Below are 17,110 nucleotides of genomic sequence, written 5' to 3'. Positions count from 1 at the left end.
TAACCGTCTCCAAGTGACCTTTAACCTAAGCTGAGGTCAGTTACATCAGTGAAGTCGGAACATGCGGAAGGTGTGTGGCTCATCAGCTCGCCCACAGAACGAAACAGTGTCTGCCGGTGCAACCTCGACTACGGTTCTCAAACTGATCAAGGTATGGATCTTTGAATCAGAAAGGGTTTGTAATGAGCTGTTTTCAGCCCGAACATTACCTTCCTACAGTATCACATCGTATGTGGACAGCCTAGCGCTTCGATCGCCGCTTCGCGAAGCCATGATAAAAGCACAGTCCCTATAGAGGGACTGTGATAAAAGTATTAAACCATGGATGTAAACCATATCCATAGATATTGTGGAGCGGAAGATCTGTTTACGAAATGACTAGATTTGCCGTGAAATTATGCTATATACAGCACAGCAAATCAAAGAAGAACATATTATTACATTCTACCAAAGTTAGTGTCAGTGTGAACCCTCAGACAAGAACTAATCTAGTATCTTCTATTGAAGCGTGGACGTACTTCTATGATTGAACTAATTTCTTGACGTTTTATATTTGATTGACATGTTCTACGTACACGTTTAATAGATACAGACGACCAGAACACTATTACCTTGATGGAGGGTCCGCCTCCTCAAAGGAAGGATATCATATAACCACATAACAACAACAACAAAATGGAATAATGCATCATCAGTGCACATATATATATATATATATATATATATATATATATATATATATATATATATATATATATATATATCATATTTTAAGATGCCCTCATATATATATCATATATTTTAAGATGTCCTCATATATATATATATATATATATATATATATATAGAGAGAGAGAGAGAGAGAGAGAGAGAGAGAGAGAGAGATGTCCTCATGGCAATTCACGGTACATACACACACATGTTTTGGCATGTGAATACAATGATGCCATTCGCAAACAATCCCATTGCAGATTATCTTTTCTTCCTTTGAAATGACAGAACAGGAAGTTGTGTTTAAAAATGAAAATAACATATTCAAACAACAGATTAATAGATAAACAGACACAAATTATAAGATGTTGTTGCACTTTTGGTGCCAAGCTAACCAGCTGATTTTATTTGTTATTATCTTTTGTGTAGGAGTAATGGCAAAAAGACTGCGGCACATTGTCTGTGGTATGTCAGGTGGTGTTGACAGCAGTGTGGCAGCATTTCTGTTGAAAAGACAAGGTCACAGGGTCACCGGCCTGTTCATGAAGAACTGGGATTCGTTGGATGAGACCGGAGTCTGCCAATCAGATGTAGATTTTGAGGATGCCAAGTATGTGTGTGACAAACTGCACATCCCACTTTATCATGTGAATTTTGTGCAGGACTACTGGCATGATGTCTTTGCAAATTTCCTCAGAGAATACCAGACTGGGACAACTCCAAATCCAGATATCCTGTGCAACAAACACATCAAGTTTGACAAATTTTTGAACTATGCTGTGGAGGAGTTCCAAGCTGATGCCTTGGCAACAGGACACTATGCCAGGACTGACGTTGGGGATGACATTTTGTACCAACGAGATGCTGTTGCCAACAATGGTGTCAAATTGCTCAAAGGCAAAGATCCGCTTAAGGATCAGACTTTTTTCCTGTCACAAATTTCCCAGAAAGCACTGCAGAAGACACTGTTCCCTCTTGGTGACCTTACAAAGGCAGAGGTTAGAGACATCGCCATGAGTGCTGGGCTGGAAAAGATTGTGAAAAGGAAGGAGAGCATGGGAATCTGTTTCATCGGGAATCGCAAATTTCAGAGGTTTATCCAGGAATATGTCGAGCCAAATCCTGGGTATTTCATATCTGTTGAAGATGGGAAAGTTGTTGGACAGCATAATGGTTGTCATCTGTTCACGATAGGTCAAAGGGCAAACATAAGTGGCCAGAAGCATGCATGGTTTGTGGCTGGAAAAGATGCAGATGCCCAAACTGTATGCGTTGCACCAAACACCTACCATCCTTCACTATTCTGTTTGACAATGGTAACAGGGCCATTGCACTGGATACACAGGGTTCCAGAAAAATTGATTTATGAAAATAAAATGCAGTGTATGTTTCGCTTTCAACACATCCATGTACATCCATTAGTGAAATGTACAGTGACACTCAACGAGAAGAAGCAGGGAATCATTTCCCTGGCTGAGCCGTTGAGGGCAGTCACACCAGGACAGTTTGCAGTGTTATACCAGGGTGAGGAGTGCCTTGGTGGAGCTAGAATTACTTCCCTAGGCCCTTCTCTGTATGAATTGGACAAGCTTGTTCCAGAATCATGCACTGAAGATTACAGCATCAACGTAACCAAGTAACAATGGTTAACTGCCTCTATATGCTGTTACACATCTTTACAGATAAATTGGCATGTTTAGAAATCAGTAGTACCTTAACTTCTGGTCTTTGTATAACTATCATCCTATTAGGAACAATTGCATTTTATTTCAGAAACTCTCAAGTACCCATATTTTTACTGTTTTGCAATAACACATTATGATCAAACTGTCTCTATGCATTAAAAGGCAGAGTGTACCAACATTTTTTAAACTCATAATTGTGTGAATGCACAAAGTGCCATTTAATACATTGACAATTAAAGTATTTCTTGCAAAAATAATAGTGTGCTGTCATTGATTTCAATACTTCGCCATACAATGAGAAACCCGATATATCTGTACTATCAGCTGGAGAATCTTGTAGGAAGAAGTGTATTGGATAATCACCATTTCATTACCTGCATTGAACTAGTTTTCCTCATGTCTTAGTTGATGGTATGGGTGGTTGCCTTGCTCTCAACTGCAGACATGCAGTCACCTACAGTTGAGTCAATTCTGTTTGGCCTAATATCTGCTGGTTCATTTGAAGTGCTACGGTTTGGTCAGTCGTTAGACAAGGGTGTCATTTCACTAGCAGATTTGACCTGCTGGATGTCTCAGTGGAAAGATGTTGCTCCATTGACTAAGATAAGTGGTCATAAAAGCACCTTGGTGAAAAATCTCTTGCTGTAGAAAATGTATGTCCTTAAAGGAATATCAGAACATGCATCCCTTACTGAGCTACATTTACACTCCCTAAATATCTTGCAATGTGTCTCAACACTATGTATGAAATACACTCAATTCTACTAAACTCTGGAGGCCTAAATTTGCATAGTTGGATCTTCGTCATAAACCATGCGTCTTTTTACGGCAACAGCTTCGCGCTACCCGTTAAGATTTTTGTGTAGGTCAGCAGAGCGGAAATTATGCTCTGGCTCGCAAGAATGAGTTGTATTTGTAATCTTTTTCAGTAGCACAGCATCTTTCAGGCATGAACAGAAATGTTTATTGCTTCAGTCAACAAACCAACTGTGCCATTTTGACCATTGGGGAATGTACACATGAATTTTGTCGCTACAAAAAATTCATGCGTGCTGAATCTTATTTTACACATCAAATCTGTGAAGGGTACAATCCACTGCAGATCATTGTTAAGATTTCTGATGTATTATATCCATATACATTGTTATCAAATAAGTGTTGTGGTCAATTATGAACAAAAAGTATCATTACTGATATCTCACTGGTTTTTGAGAAGACAGAATGCAACATTATCACAGCAGACAATGTATGCCAATAAATGAAGACACAAATTCTCTGTTGTAAAACTGTGTTTAATGCGAAAACACTGACATTAGATCTCTCAATACATATCACAACAGTTCTGACAAATTATGAACGTGGTCTTTCCTTCTTCTCTTTGTACAATGCCCAGAGTGATACATTGGCTACTTTGACAACCTTGAATCTTACACCGGGAATATCACCGACAGCGTGACCTTTTCTTCCAAAACCTGCCACCAAGACTTCATCGTTTTCCTGTAAGTAAGGAAACAAAAAAATACATCTTGGGTAAATAATCTGACAAGTTCATACAGTTTGCTGAGCAATCACTTACATTTATATAATTGTAAGTGAAGTGAAGAACCAATCTGGACAACTAGTCAAAGCAGTAGGTTTACACTTTACAACTCTATGAAAATGTTGTCTTTTGAAAGATGATAAAATTTGCAAGAAGGGAAGTACAACCTGATTGGCAGATGTGGTGCAGACTGAAGTAAGAAGAAAACTGAAGTTTTTGTGAAATGTATTGTTAAACACACCACATAAGCAGCATGATGGTCATCAATTTTGCTTATTAACTCTAAAAAACCCATGAAGAAACTTACTTCAATGTAGTTTAGACAACCATCTCTTGGTACAAAAGCTGTGATTTTCTTTCCGTTCTTGATAAGCTGTACACGGACACACTTTCTGATAGCGGAGTTGGGCTGTTTGGCCTCAACACCCCTGAAAGGAAAGACAATTTTTTCATCTTATGAACTTCCCACTAGTAACAAAGAAAGCAAAGAATATATTGCTTACAGCTTCAGACTTACTCAGAGTCTCCCTTTCAAACCACTGCTTACAGGGTGGCAGAGTCACTAGGGTTTGGATGTACTGGAGATTTTGGACTCTGAGAGACATTTGGTGAACAGAAGAAAACTCACATAGTGTATGCTGATGTGTCTTCTTGACATTTTGTGATATGAGTACCAAACAAGTCTTCTCTCGGGTAACTATTCTCATCACAGGATGTTTATCTGCTTGTATTTAACTTTTGTGTAAAATTGAAAGGACAAACAGAGTAGGGATGTACACAACAATGTTACAGCCTTAGAACACCTTTGTTGAAACTAGACCTCTTGTTAACGCTTTGTGAAAATTGCCACTAATACACTCTACCCTGGAGCGAAATATTTTAATATCACGGCTTAATTATTTTTTAAATGTCACTCTCATTTACTTACGGTAAACAATGCCCGTAAAAACCTGATCAATATGTATGTCTGTTTTAAAAGCCATATTGCAATCACTTACACTTTTTCAAGAACAATTCCCTTAGCATGGGAAGCTCCTCCAAAGGGATTGGCTTTCAATGCTGTACTTGAGTGGGCCTTTTTGTAGTCATTATCATGCCATCTCTGTTCTCGTCTTGTGGTGCGCAGTTTACGGGCTGTACGAAGACCACGTGGCTTACCTTTTAGAGGAAAAAATGGGCATTACAAATTGTCAAACATATGAATATCTCACAGCCACTGCACATGTACAAATCAAAAGTAACATGCTATGTTTAAAAATTTGGTATGGAAATCTGTTTACTACAAATCACATCTAAAGAAGACCAGCTTCATTAATGAATTTCAAACTGTACAGTATACATTTATGGTATAAAGGTTCTAATAATAACACACACAGACACTGCAGACACTGGGGACTTGCTCATCGAATGGAGTTACACTGTAGCACACAGGTCTTTGTGCTACATCAATAGGGAACTAAATTATGGACTCTGGTCATTTTGGCCCGTATCGTTTCGGCATCACGACCCAAGACCTTTCAGCAGCGCAACCCCAGAGGTTTCGGCATCCCTATTTTGATATTTTTTTTCAAACTGATTTCAAGTTGGTTAGTAACTGACCGACCAGTCATGTTGATTCATACCAGGTGACCTTCCTTTTCGTTGCCTTCTGACTTGTACTTTTATGTGCATTTTGCCATGTCGTTTCAGTACCACTTTCAAACTTTTGCCGTGTTGGTGGTTATTGCTATCAATAAACTTGTGTCACATACCTTGACACTATACTTTTTTAGTGGTTTATAATTATAGGTAGGACTAGTTATCCATGGTCCCTAAGCCTGTGGTTAATACAGCCATGCGCAAACGACTTGGGTAATGGTGCCGAACCAAATTGGTGCTAGCCCTGCGTACAGGTCTGTGTGTTCCCGGCATTATACGGCCTCCACCACAGCCCTGTAACGGTCTATGGAGGTAACCCCGGTCTCTGCAGTGAGATTCAAGATGGTGATCTCCATAGGTAAACAACTTGTTGAGTACGTCATGTTTCAGAAAACGAGCGGTTTTGGACGTTAGGAGAAGTTAATTGCATCTTTTCTGGGATTGGTTAGGAGGTAAAGGTAGGCAGGGAAAGAATTTTGCCCCGATAGAGCAGAATTTCAGCCAAAAAGACCGTTTTTTTTGTTGTGGTCCAGCGCATCCCACTGGACCAGGCGTGTTGATGTGAAATGCTACATATATACTGCATTTGGTCGTACCGATTTATCACTATTGAAGAACAGTAGACTAAACAGTAGACTGCTCTAACCTTGTCGTTTATGGGGTTTTGACATTGTTCAAACATGTCGATCGTGTTCCGAAAACATTTCTGGGAGCTGCCATAACAAACTTCCGGTAATAGCGGCTCCACGAAACACGGATGCCCCACGCTCACTGTTTATGGAACGCGATCGACGTGTTTGAACAATTTCCAAACCCCATAAACGACAAGGTTAGATCAGTTTACTGTTTAGTCTTCAGTAGTATCTACAGGGCCATCGGCATTGTAGCGCTACTGGTGAGCAAAGTCGCAAAAACCAAAAATCACTGACCGCCTTGCCGTAGCGCTACAGTTTTGTAGCTGTGATATCGCAGCGGTACTTGTCGCGTATATCGAACGTGATTAGGTCATTGGGGTCATCGCCACAGTCCCGCTGCGAGCCAACGCATAGGCTTCGTTGGCAGTTTACTATGAGACCGACCGGTATCGTAGATTTAGCTCGCAAAATAATAAAATAGATAAAGCATGCAATAAATAAAATTATACCTACTGTATCACTGACTATCTGAGACTCATCTTCTACTGCTAATGAGCCCGACTGTGACAACATGTATTTTCGACCATTTTAGGTGAGTCGTCGATGGTTCCTGCTTGAATTTGAACTTTTGATCTCCAACGTATTCAATGCGTTGTACGCGCGATCGAGCAAATATCGTAGAAACCGTTGACGGCTCACGGGAAAATGGTCAAAAATACATGTTCTTATCTTCAAGAAAGTTAGCAGGCGTACAGAATGAGTCTCAGATAGTCAATGATAAAGATGATAGAAGTTTATTTATTCAAAGGCTAATATAGTTCATTATTTTGCAAGCTAAATCTACGATACCGGTCGGTCTCGTAGTAAACTGCCAACGAAGCCTATGCGTTGGCTCGCAGCGGGACTGTGGCGATGACCCCAATGACCCGATCGCGTTCGATATACGCCACAAGTACCGCTGCGATATCACAGCTCACAGTTTTGCAGCTACAGAGACCCCAGCTATCTCCATAGACCGTTACAGGGCTGTGGTGGAGGCCGTATAACGCCGGGAACACACAGACCTGTACGCGGGGTACTAGAACCCCTAAATATAACTTGCAACCTCATTATTTATCATGCCCCAAATTTCAGAGACCCATCCATGATCAGATTTTGATTTGTACTTAGGACTGAAAAACAAGTCTTGCATTCTTTGCTTTTTTGACGTTGTTCATTGTAATGGAACTTAAAAGCACGCAATTAGTGCCACATTCCATGAAGTAGTCCAATGTCTGTGCACCACCATCAACGGATGTCATCTTTTGCTAATTTGCGGGGAAGCCAGACGGACCCGACCCGGCCGACGGTCGAGCTGGACCTCATATGATCATACACGAATAATATTACCATAGGGAAAACGATTTTTCAATCCTAAGACCGTATGACGACGTGATTTAGCTAAATGGGGAAACTGCACTTTGAAGAGACAGCCGATGATTACACTTACAGCTGCAACACTATGATGGACAGCACGCTAGCAATGGCGAGCGCAGCGGCAGTTCAATGCAATTCAGCACTGTGAAATCCTTTGATCGGCACGGGGCATTTACAACAGATAACACAACAGACGGACTGAAGAATAATTTAGAAATTACAAAAAGGACCACAATTTAAGGGTTAAGAAACTGGAGGAGGTCATACTGAGCGTATATTACGCGTTTATTTCTCTGTCACATGGAAACTCACCCATAATGTCCGCGACGAAAAAGCAAAAGAACGAGATTTGGATAGAACGTGAGTAACGTACCTTCAATGAAACAAAATCTGCCGTGTGAGGGCGTAAGGGCAAACGATGTCTTCACACGTGAAAATTAAGCAAAATACCAAATGAAGCTTTTATTACTGACCATCCCCAGCAAGAAATGTGTCAGTGACTTTACTTGATGATGAATTATCTTGCCACATAAAAAAAATTAGAATGATATTTATATTTAAACATGAATGAGGGCGCTCTGTTATTGCTCTCATCGAGGTCACATGATCAATCATATGACCATTTAATCATGGCTGCAGTGAGGACTTCGAAGATGATGTCTGCGGTTTTCCTGGTTTTATCTTTCGTTGTGACGCTCTGTTCAGCAGAGGGACGTACTCCAGTTATAGCATGGTCTAACAGAGAGTAAGTTCATGCAAATTTCCCTTTCGTCTTATATTTTACTATAGGACTGAGGAAGTGTTTCAACATCTACAGAAGGGTTGGGCCCGTACGGGCCGTAGCCTGTAAGATGCTGGTAGTGGTATGTACTATGTAGTAGAAGTGACTTTGGTCGAAGTTCACTCTGGCAGGGGTCGATAGTGTCCTTTTCTCAAGCCATGTACATATATATTTTGTAATACTAGCTTCTTCTTGCCAACTTGTTTGATTTCATAAGAAAGTATCTCTTCCATACAGTTTGTCGCATTTATCACTGTAGTACTATTATCATATAAAGGAAATTATTACAATTAATCCGTTTGTGAAATATGAGGGTGGCTATATTTAGCATGTTTTGTTAATGTATTACCTCTCATAATGTGTCTGAAGGTGCATTTTGGTCATCGAGGAATTTACAATGTCGTTTCAACCGGTTCCAAATCATGAGTGAAAGATGTATGGCAACGAATACATGAATTGTTCAAATATATCGTAGAATATTACAGCATCTATGTCGCAGTTTGGTGGAATATTTAATTCAAGAAGTCTCTGTGGCCCTTTTGATAATACCTCCATGACAATTTGATATACGGTCGTGCAGTATGTAAATTACCATTAATTATGATATAGCCAAATATAAAATATACACGCCTGTAACAAGACTCTAAGAAGAAGGGCCTTTATACTTTTTACAGACCATATTCAAAAATAAAAGGCAAATTTGGTAAAGTCAGTAATTATTTTTAAATATTTGGTATACTCCTTATTTTGGAAAATGTGAAAACAATGAATTTGGATTTAGGTGTTTAGAATACCGTAATAGTGAATGGTTGGCAATAAGGGTATCAGATTGAGAATCATGATAAAATGATTCTCATGTACAATAGATTTCCATAAAAAATTGATTAGCCAATATGTATCAACAGAGGGAAGTGCTCAATTAATAGTGTTCTTTCATTGAGTTATGTGCATACATATTATTATTTTCCTATTTCACCAAATCATATCAATAATATGCCATAACATTGTGCTTCTGTAAAAACTGAGAAATTTTTTTTATTTGTAATTTCGTAATTTTGATCATGTACTCAGACAAGCTCATGAATATGATTTCTATGAACTTTTTAGGTTCATCCTATTATTAGTGTCATTGTACCAACAGGCAAACTGATCAACTTGCTTTCTGTCCTTTGTTTCCTTTCAGTTCATTGTCAAGTCTGTCAGGTGTACCAGCAGGCCACACGGTGACAGCAGCTGGGCTACAAAGCCATTATCTCAATCACTTTGTGAACACTCCACAAAACATTGTCTTATTGATGCAAGATAAGGTGAGTGAATACAGCTAAAGCTGATCTGTGCATATTTCATTTTACTGGGAGAAGTTGGCCAGCAAACATTGATTTCTCCAAGACGTCAGTCTCTCTGTTGTTGATAATGCAGTCTCTTGTACATAACTACCATTACCATTGGTACACCCAACAGTCTGTTGAATATTCTACCTGGTGATTTATTTCACAGTTGTCAATGGAAGATTTTACCCTTTATGGGGATGTCTACAGTGAGGATAATACTCAGAATGCATTCAAGCACCTCAAGGTAAGTTGTAAAATGTAGCAGGTATCAGGTACATTTGACCATGGTTTCCCAGTCATGTTACATGGGTTTACCCCTATCATGTCATTCCAATCCTGTGAAGGGACAACAGAGATTGTACAGGGCTTTACAAAATATTAAAATATGTAACCAAACCTTAGCAAACAACCTGTTTAAATCATTCGACATCAGAAAGGATCCATGTTTCTGTAATTACGCCTACAAGTCGGCAGTCACAAGTGAAAATACATGTAATTCTAGTGAAGAGTTTAAGACCTGTGCTGGCGTGAGATTATCTTGCAGGGAAATCTACTTATTAGATTACAATTTCTATGGAAAACAAAAGGCTATGGCACTCCATAATCCTCTTATAGACTAAAACAAACTTGATCCTGGGGATCAAGTCCCTGGCCTTTAACATGCATGATTCTGTAATTTCAAACTGACAAACATAGTTATAATAGGGTGGACTGGTGATTTTGGTATTTATTATTGTTAGAGACCTGTCATTTATGTGATAATTTCCTCAGAAAATTTTGATCCATAGTTCTTAAAGCATTTATCGATGTCACCAATGTTTAAATGTTTGTTGTTAAAACTTTTGTCAGGACTCCTTGGATTCATCTGCTTCATCTCTAACCCTGCCAGCGGTTGATGTCGGTGAGGAGGATGATAATCTGATAGGATATCTGCAGTCACACGTCAATGGTCAAGTTGAATACCTCAAGTCACCAGATGATCTGAAGGACTTAAAACTGCTTAACGGCAAAACCAATCTCATCATCCTTCCTGTCGTTACGCCTCAAGAGTAAGTATTTCAACCTTTGACAGAAAGGTGTCCCTTCAATATCCACATTATTTGAATGAGAAGAAAATCATGTCAGAGTGAATTTTACAGCGGAGGCGACTGGAAATGGGACACCTAATTTGCAAATTACCCAGCTGTATTGCTGGCCATATAGTGAATTCACTTGGTAATTAGCGAGCGACTTTGGTAACTTGTCAGCGATATCGTTTTACATTTCAGTCAGCTGCAGACACTTTGTGCAAGCAGGGGGTTGCCACAAAGCTTATCTGGGTTTGTATAATTCAGTATAGGGGTGGCTGCTTGTTGCTTCATGGGATTCAAAATGAATAAAGATAATTATGATATTTGTGTTGATATAATGGGGATATAATACACTACACCACTAAAATAAAGATAATTTTTCAATCTACACTTATGGTCTCATTTACTGCTCTCTGAATTTCAATAAAATTCTTTTTGTTTGTGTCGATTTCACGTGTTGTAAATGAGTGGTTTCGTCCAAATAGTGCAGCTGGTTGGGTTCGCTTCTGAGTGGGGTGTAGTCATGTGGAGACACTTTGTCTGGCCTCATTCGTGGTTTCAGTTTACACCCAAACAACCAAAACGAGTTATTAAAGTGAGGTCCAGGAGAAGTGATCATTTCGGCTAATACATGTAACTTTGAACTGTAGAGACACTGCATATTTGGAGGCCACTTTACTGTTGATTAAGCCAACTTGATGCAGTCAGAAATTCTGCTTGTACAAATGAAAAACCAGCTCTTCCAAGGGTTATAAATGAGAGTTTATGATTGGCACTCTGTGGTGAAGATTGAGATAACATAACCTCGCACCGGTCCATGCACTAGTCTTATTCAGACAACTTATTTGTCCTACCTATACCATAATCATAGGAAAAAAACTGGTGTCACTGTAATTTATCCTCTGCAGGCCAAACAAAATTTCTTGTACATATTTTGACCTTATCACAGTGTCTTGTATAGTTTAATATATGAAGATCAGTGCAGCTGTTCCCCAGACAGACTGTCTACAGTGCAGCTGTTTTCAATTTCCCCAGATACACTGTCTGCGCGGGACACATTGTTTTGACTGATCATCGGCCTCTGGAGTTTTGCCGCCAAAAAGTCATATCCAATCATTGGCTCTTCTATATGGAAGAAACCACTCATTCATAACACAACACTTGCAGTTCATGAACATGATGGAGATTTTGTTGAAATTCAGAGAGCAGTAAATGAGACCAAATGTAGCTTGATGAAATATTTTTATTGAGTGGTTTACTTTGGCTCCACTGTACAATATTATTCCAGATATTATTATTATCTGTATTCATTTTGAATCCCATGAAGCAACAAGCAGCCACCCCTACACTGAATTATACAAACCCAGATAAGCTTTATGGCAACATACCCCCTGCTTGCACAAAGTGTCTGCACCTGACTGAAATGAAAAACGATATCCCTGACAAGTTACCAAAGTCGCTCGCTAATTACCAAGTGAATTCACTATATGGCCAGCAATACAGCTGGGTAATTTGCAAATTGGGTGTCCAGTTTCCAGTCGCCTCCGCTGTAGGTACTGTAGCTCCATGAACTCAGTCAATTTCACCCGCTGAGGTTACTCGTAAATGAATTTGTTTTCAATAAATGTAGTTACAACAACTCACCACTCAAGAATGGTTTCCTACATGTTTGTTCAAGTGAATGCCCAGATATCACAACTGTGAAGAGAATATTCACCAGTAAATTTGCAGAAAAGAATGACCACAGCACAAAGTAGTATTGATGTATCCACACCCAACCATCTGCCAAAACCAAGGTCCCTCAAACTTATTTTATACTCTGTTTTTATTGCAGTGAGGGCAAATCAAAGAGAGAAAAACTTTCTGACAATGACCAAGTGCTTGGTCAAGTTAGTCGCTTCTTCCAATCCTTGAAGGAATCATACACCATGATACTGACATCTGCTAAAGCAGAAAAGGTAACTTTTGAATTTCATTTTAGAAGCACAGTGTGTAGTCTCTTTGTGGTATTTTAGAGGAATAATTGTATTGACTATTTGCAGCTTTTTTCAGGATAACTGATTATGTTCTGTTTTGTCTTGGCCATGGTGTTTGTGGGAATCTATAACTGGAGAGATGATCAGGTTGTTCGTGACTTTTATTTTGAAAATGGAATCAATAGAAGACATTTACCATGCCAGACATTATTCCCAGAGGTCAAATTTCTTATCTGGTTATCATCAATAGGTTGAAAAGTGGAGCAATTGCGCATTTTTTCTCTCACTGTAGGCAAAAGCTGTGGACACTTTGAAGCGAGTTCGTCGTGAAGCTTCGCATGGACATGTGGCAGCCAGCTCCAACTCTACGTACATTTTCATAAATGCATCGTGTGTTCTGCTGTTTGCCAGCAAGATGAGCTTTGTGATGAATGACACCAATCAGAATATCCATGTACACATTGATCTGACTGATCTTCCGTTTATCACTGATGTCGATTGCTCTGAAGAGAATAGAACGTAAGTGCTCTGAAAGAGGAAAGGTTTAACATAGCAGAATCTACTACCAGGGCCATCAGTGCTATTTCATGTTGTGTCAACTTGGCAATGCTATACGTTGCATTGACTGTGTAATTGCCCATTTATCATTGATGTACATGACATAACAGAGGAAGCCGTTAGATAGACTGTTTTGGTACAAGATAGGATGCATGCTTCTTCCTTGCCTTCACCTGGGTGACATGCCAAATTATGCACCGACACAAAATGTTCGTCACCTGGTAGTTACAAGCACACACCATTCAGTGTGGCCTTTCCACAGATGCAAGTGATTGGCTCCGCCACTATGACTGAGTCTACATCAATTTCACAGTGTGATCCAGTCATGAAATGATGAGTTTATTTTATGGGTAACGGCACAGAGTTTTCACTTTTTACTCTTAGACCCTATTCTGTCACATATATCCATCATCGGTAGTGCAGATATTTGATACTTTTAAGACAAAAAAGCAATGTTATCAACGTTCCTTATTCACTAGGTTGTCAGTAGTATTCGAGTACTCTGAAGGGGATAGCATCAGCCTGAACTTGACCATGAAGTAAGTGACTATTCAGACTTTATGGAGTAGACAATACATGCACAAGCACACGCACGTACACACCTATTCAAGGATACAGCATCCCAATTTATATAATACGAATACAACTCCATTAGTTTTCAGTCCACAAGAGGTTTGATATTTTACAAGTGAAAGATTTGTTATCCATTTCCTTCAAGTCTATAGTTTAATCAGCCCTTTTACCACCATTGTGTAGCCCAAACTCATTGTCATTTGGACCCAGTTGCTGGGAATTGAAAATGAAGAGGTTAATATGAGGCCGCATTCAGCTGAAAGAATATGTAGTTTTCAATGAATGTGCATGTGATTTAATGAAGTTGTTTGTTCAACATTTTGGTTGAATGTATTTTATTGTTGAAACCTCAAATTATGTATTGCCTTTGCTGTAACTTTTAATTAGAATTTATTATGGTTATAAGATATCATGAGCCCTATAGGGATAGTCATCATTGTTCACCACAATGAAACAGCTGATTTATAGTTGCCAATGAATTGATTGAAGCAAGTACAAGATCTCGAGGAAAGTGCTAGCAACCCAGGTTAATGCCTGCTTAATACACCTGTAAGATGATCACCTACATTTTATTTTTAGAGCAACATTATCTTGTTGTCATTTGTTGTTGTGTCTCACTCTGTTTGCCTCTCATCACAGAATGATCTTCAACAACGACAAGAAAATGTGGACAACAGACCTATTCACGATCCAGTATGTGTACACAAATGGTTCCATGACTGTTAGAAAGACAGACAAACAAGCGTCAGAGTACATACGAGCACCAATAGGCAAATCTTATCATTGTGATAACCCACCAGATAAAGACAAAGATGAGAACACAACTGCCATCATTGAGTTTGTGAAACTGCAGGTATGCATCAGTGTTCTGACTGACAAATTTTTGTAGATCAGATGTTATATTTAGTTGTATTTTACACGACACAATTATTTTGATTCAAGAAACTTTATCAATTTTTAAGTTTGAAATTTTGGCGTCGTATTTAGTTCTTTGAATTTAAATTCAAAACTTTTAGTGGGTTTTGCTTTAAGACTCATAAAAATCATCCTGTAGAGTTTATCTGCCCATGGATAGCCTTGGACTTTGAAATCAAGGAAGTGAAATTGATATTCTCTGGCAAATTTGTCAGTATGTAGACTGGTTAGGTGCAGCAGTATTGAGATGTGCACGTATTAACATTGTGTTGATGTCAGTGACAAAGAATATAAAGGAGCTTGAGAGTTTCAGAAAACCCAACATATGAAATATTGTGTACACTTGAAACAGAAGCAATCACTTGACTCCAAACTGCTTGATTCTGCATTACAGGTGCAGCCGTACAACATCACAATGAACGGCTTCTCCAGCGCGGACGATTGTGTTGGCTACTTCACAGCAGAGATATGGATGGTACTGATGGCAGTGTTGTTATTCTTACTGATCCTGTCCTTTGGCTTGGTGTTCCTACTCAACATCACATCCATGGATAGGTTTGATGATCCAAAGGGCAAACAACTCATGATCACCACGGATGAATAGCACCGTCATTCAGCGTTGTGTTCTCCATGTATTGTGCTGTCAATGAAACTAATCTAGTGTTTTAGAGAAAAGAATATGCAAATCTCAAACTTCTGGAGTGTCAGTGCAGGAAATGGCATTAATTTTTTGTGTATGAGATTGCAGCAGATTGTGTTTCCTCTTCTAAGTTGTCAACAGAAACTCTGGTATCTCCTTGGCTTTTCTTGACTATTCAGAATATGCAACTAATTGCCTGTTTTCTGTTCACAATCCTAACCACTCATTCTAGAAAACTTTACCATTGATCTCTCTAAATGCAGACAGAAACAGAATGTGAACAGTATCACATTTCCAGAATGTAATTGTCATTTTTGGTGTTATGCTGCGTAGCCAGTTCATATTGATGGGCAATAATGTCAGCTCCTCAAACATGACAAGATTAAATCACATAAAACTATTGAAGTCCCTGAGATATTTTAGAATGTTTAGAATATGGTAATGCACCCTGCTTTGGAACCGATGTCATGGCTTTCCAATTTTGTAAATCAAGGTCACGGTGTGGTGTGTATCGTAAAGAAGTTGTCATAGACCTCCGAGTTTTCAAGGGTGTATAGTTGTATGTATATATATGTTTATGTAAAGTTTCAATGACAGAATAAAAATAATTATTGAGGTGTGGCTTGTGTTTGTTTCTTCAGTGCATTAAAAAACATCTAGGAAAATAGTTATTTTTACTATCACAGGACACAAAATGAACCAATACTAGAGATCTTCCCTCAATGTCATGAATTAAAGGAAGTTGTCAATTTAGACCACGTATGTGTCAGCAAAGAGTATTTTAAAGATATCTTCCCATCATGTCCTGTCAACCTTGTTTGCCGTATAATTTGCAATGAGTGTTTTCGAGGATGAGAGTCGCTTCTCAACCAAGGGGCAAGAGCGCTGCAAGGCAGGGTCTTCATCCTGGTGTGTATAGGGTCATTAACATAGTTTGCCATTGTTTGTGCATAATATTGGTAGGTCACCCAGCTCAGATTTCAAAGTATTTTAAATCCTATTTTTTCATGAATAGTTCTGAGACTACAAAGGAGAAACTGTGAGAATTGAACCGATGCAATACTTTTTTCAATTTGATGGTGTACATTTTGAAAATAATCTGACTTGCTACCTCAAGGCAGATAAACATATTGTAGATTTTTAGCTCCCATAGCCATATGTATATATGGCAATGGAAGCTATTCTTATACGCTAGGGAAATGTATGTATGTCTGTATGTCTGTCCGTCAACATCAAAAACTCCAAAACCGCTGCACATTTCATCTTGATATTTGATGTGTACATGGATGATGGGCTGTAGATGAGATTTTGTTCAAATGAAGTTGTCATTGCCAAAAATGTGCAAATTAAATGAAAAAATGTAAAAAACAGTCAAAATTGAAAAACTCAATAATCACTGAGCAGATTACATGAAAAATTTGCATGTAAGTACTTTTGGCTGACATGAAATGATTGTGCTTTTTTTGATTTTTTGATGTTGTTGAAAATATGCAAATTAGTGCCAAAAAAGGCGTTTTTGGTAAAAAATCTTCTTCTTCATAACCGCTGGTTAGACAGCTTTGATATTTGGTATACAGGTCCCTAGGGATAACCCAACTTGGATTTGACCAAATTGTGATGAAATATGCAAATCTGTATTTT

At 38.8% G+C, this 17,110-nt stretch overlaps 3 protein-coding genes across 5 annotated transcripts; 2 read left to right on the top strand and 1 right to left on the bottom strand.

The window, feature by feature from the left end:
• Positions 1–13: 13 nt before the first annotated feature.
• On the top strand, positions 14–2,645 carry LOC139135716 (mitochondrial tRNA-specific 2-thiouridylase 1-like). Of its 2 annotated transcripts, none has more exons than XM_070703356.1 (2): positions 14–151; positions 1,141–2,645. In XM_070703356.1, exon 2 carries the CDS (start codon positions 1,146–1,148, stop codon positions 2,349–2,351), a length of 1,206 nt encoding a protein of 401 aa, XP_070559457.1. In that variant the 5' UTR covers positions 14–151; positions 1,141–1,145; the 3' UTR covers positions 2,352–2,645. The 2 variants fall into 2 exon arrangements, with proteins under 2 accessions (XP_070559457.1, XP_070559458.1); XM_070703357.1 differs by having other exon boundaries at positions 39–175.
• A 1,022-nt stretch (positions 2,646–3,667) lies between these two features.
• On the bottom strand, positions 3,668–8,004 carry LOC139135718 (small ribosomal subunit protein uS12). The gene is made up of 4 exons (XM_070703358.1): positions 7,938–8,004; positions 4,935–5,094; positions 4,244–4,364; positions 3,668–3,893 (listed from the first exon to the last, which is right to left on the bottom strand). The coding sequence occupies exons 1-4, from the start codon at positions 7,939–7,941 to the stop codon at positions 3,747–3,749; spliced, it is 432 nt and encodes a 143-aa protein (XP_070559459.1). The 5' UTR covers positions 7,942–8,004; the 3' UTR covers positions 3,668–3,746.
• A 201-nt stretch (positions 8,005–8,205) lies between these two features.
• Positions 8,206–16,090, top strand: LOC139135715 (V-type proton ATPase subunit S1-like). Of its 2 annotated transcripts, XM_070703354.1 has the most exons (9): positions 8,206–8,370; positions 9,590–9,713; positions 9,904–9,981; positions 10,587–10,786; positions 12,642–12,765; positions 13,076–13,302; positions 13,821–13,880; positions 14,554–14,767; positions 15,224–16,090. In XM_070703354.1, exons 1-9 carry the CDS (start codon positions 8,255–8,257, stop codon positions 15,431–15,433), a joined length of 1,353 nt encoding a protein of 450 aa, XP_070559455.1. In that variant the 5' UTR covers positions 8,206–8,254; the 3' UTR covers positions 15,434–16,090. The 2 variants fall into 2 exon arrangements, with proteins under 2 accessions (XP_070559455.1, XP_070559456.1); XM_070703355.1 differs by lacking the exon at positions 9,904–9,981 and having other exon boundaries at positions 8,215–8,370.
• Positions 16,091–17,110: the final 1,020 nt, after the last annotated feature.

This window comes from Ptychodera flava, chromosome 6, assembly GCF_041260155.1.
Source record: "Ptychodera flava strain L36383 chromosome 6, AS_Pfla_20210202, whole genome shotgun sequence".
NCBI classification, from domain to species: Eukaryota; Metazoa; Hemichordata; class Enteropneusta; family Ptychoderidae; genus Ptychodera; species Ptychodera flava.
Note: the sequence above shows the minus strand (reverse complement) of the source record. Positions and strands in the feature narration are given on the sequence as shown.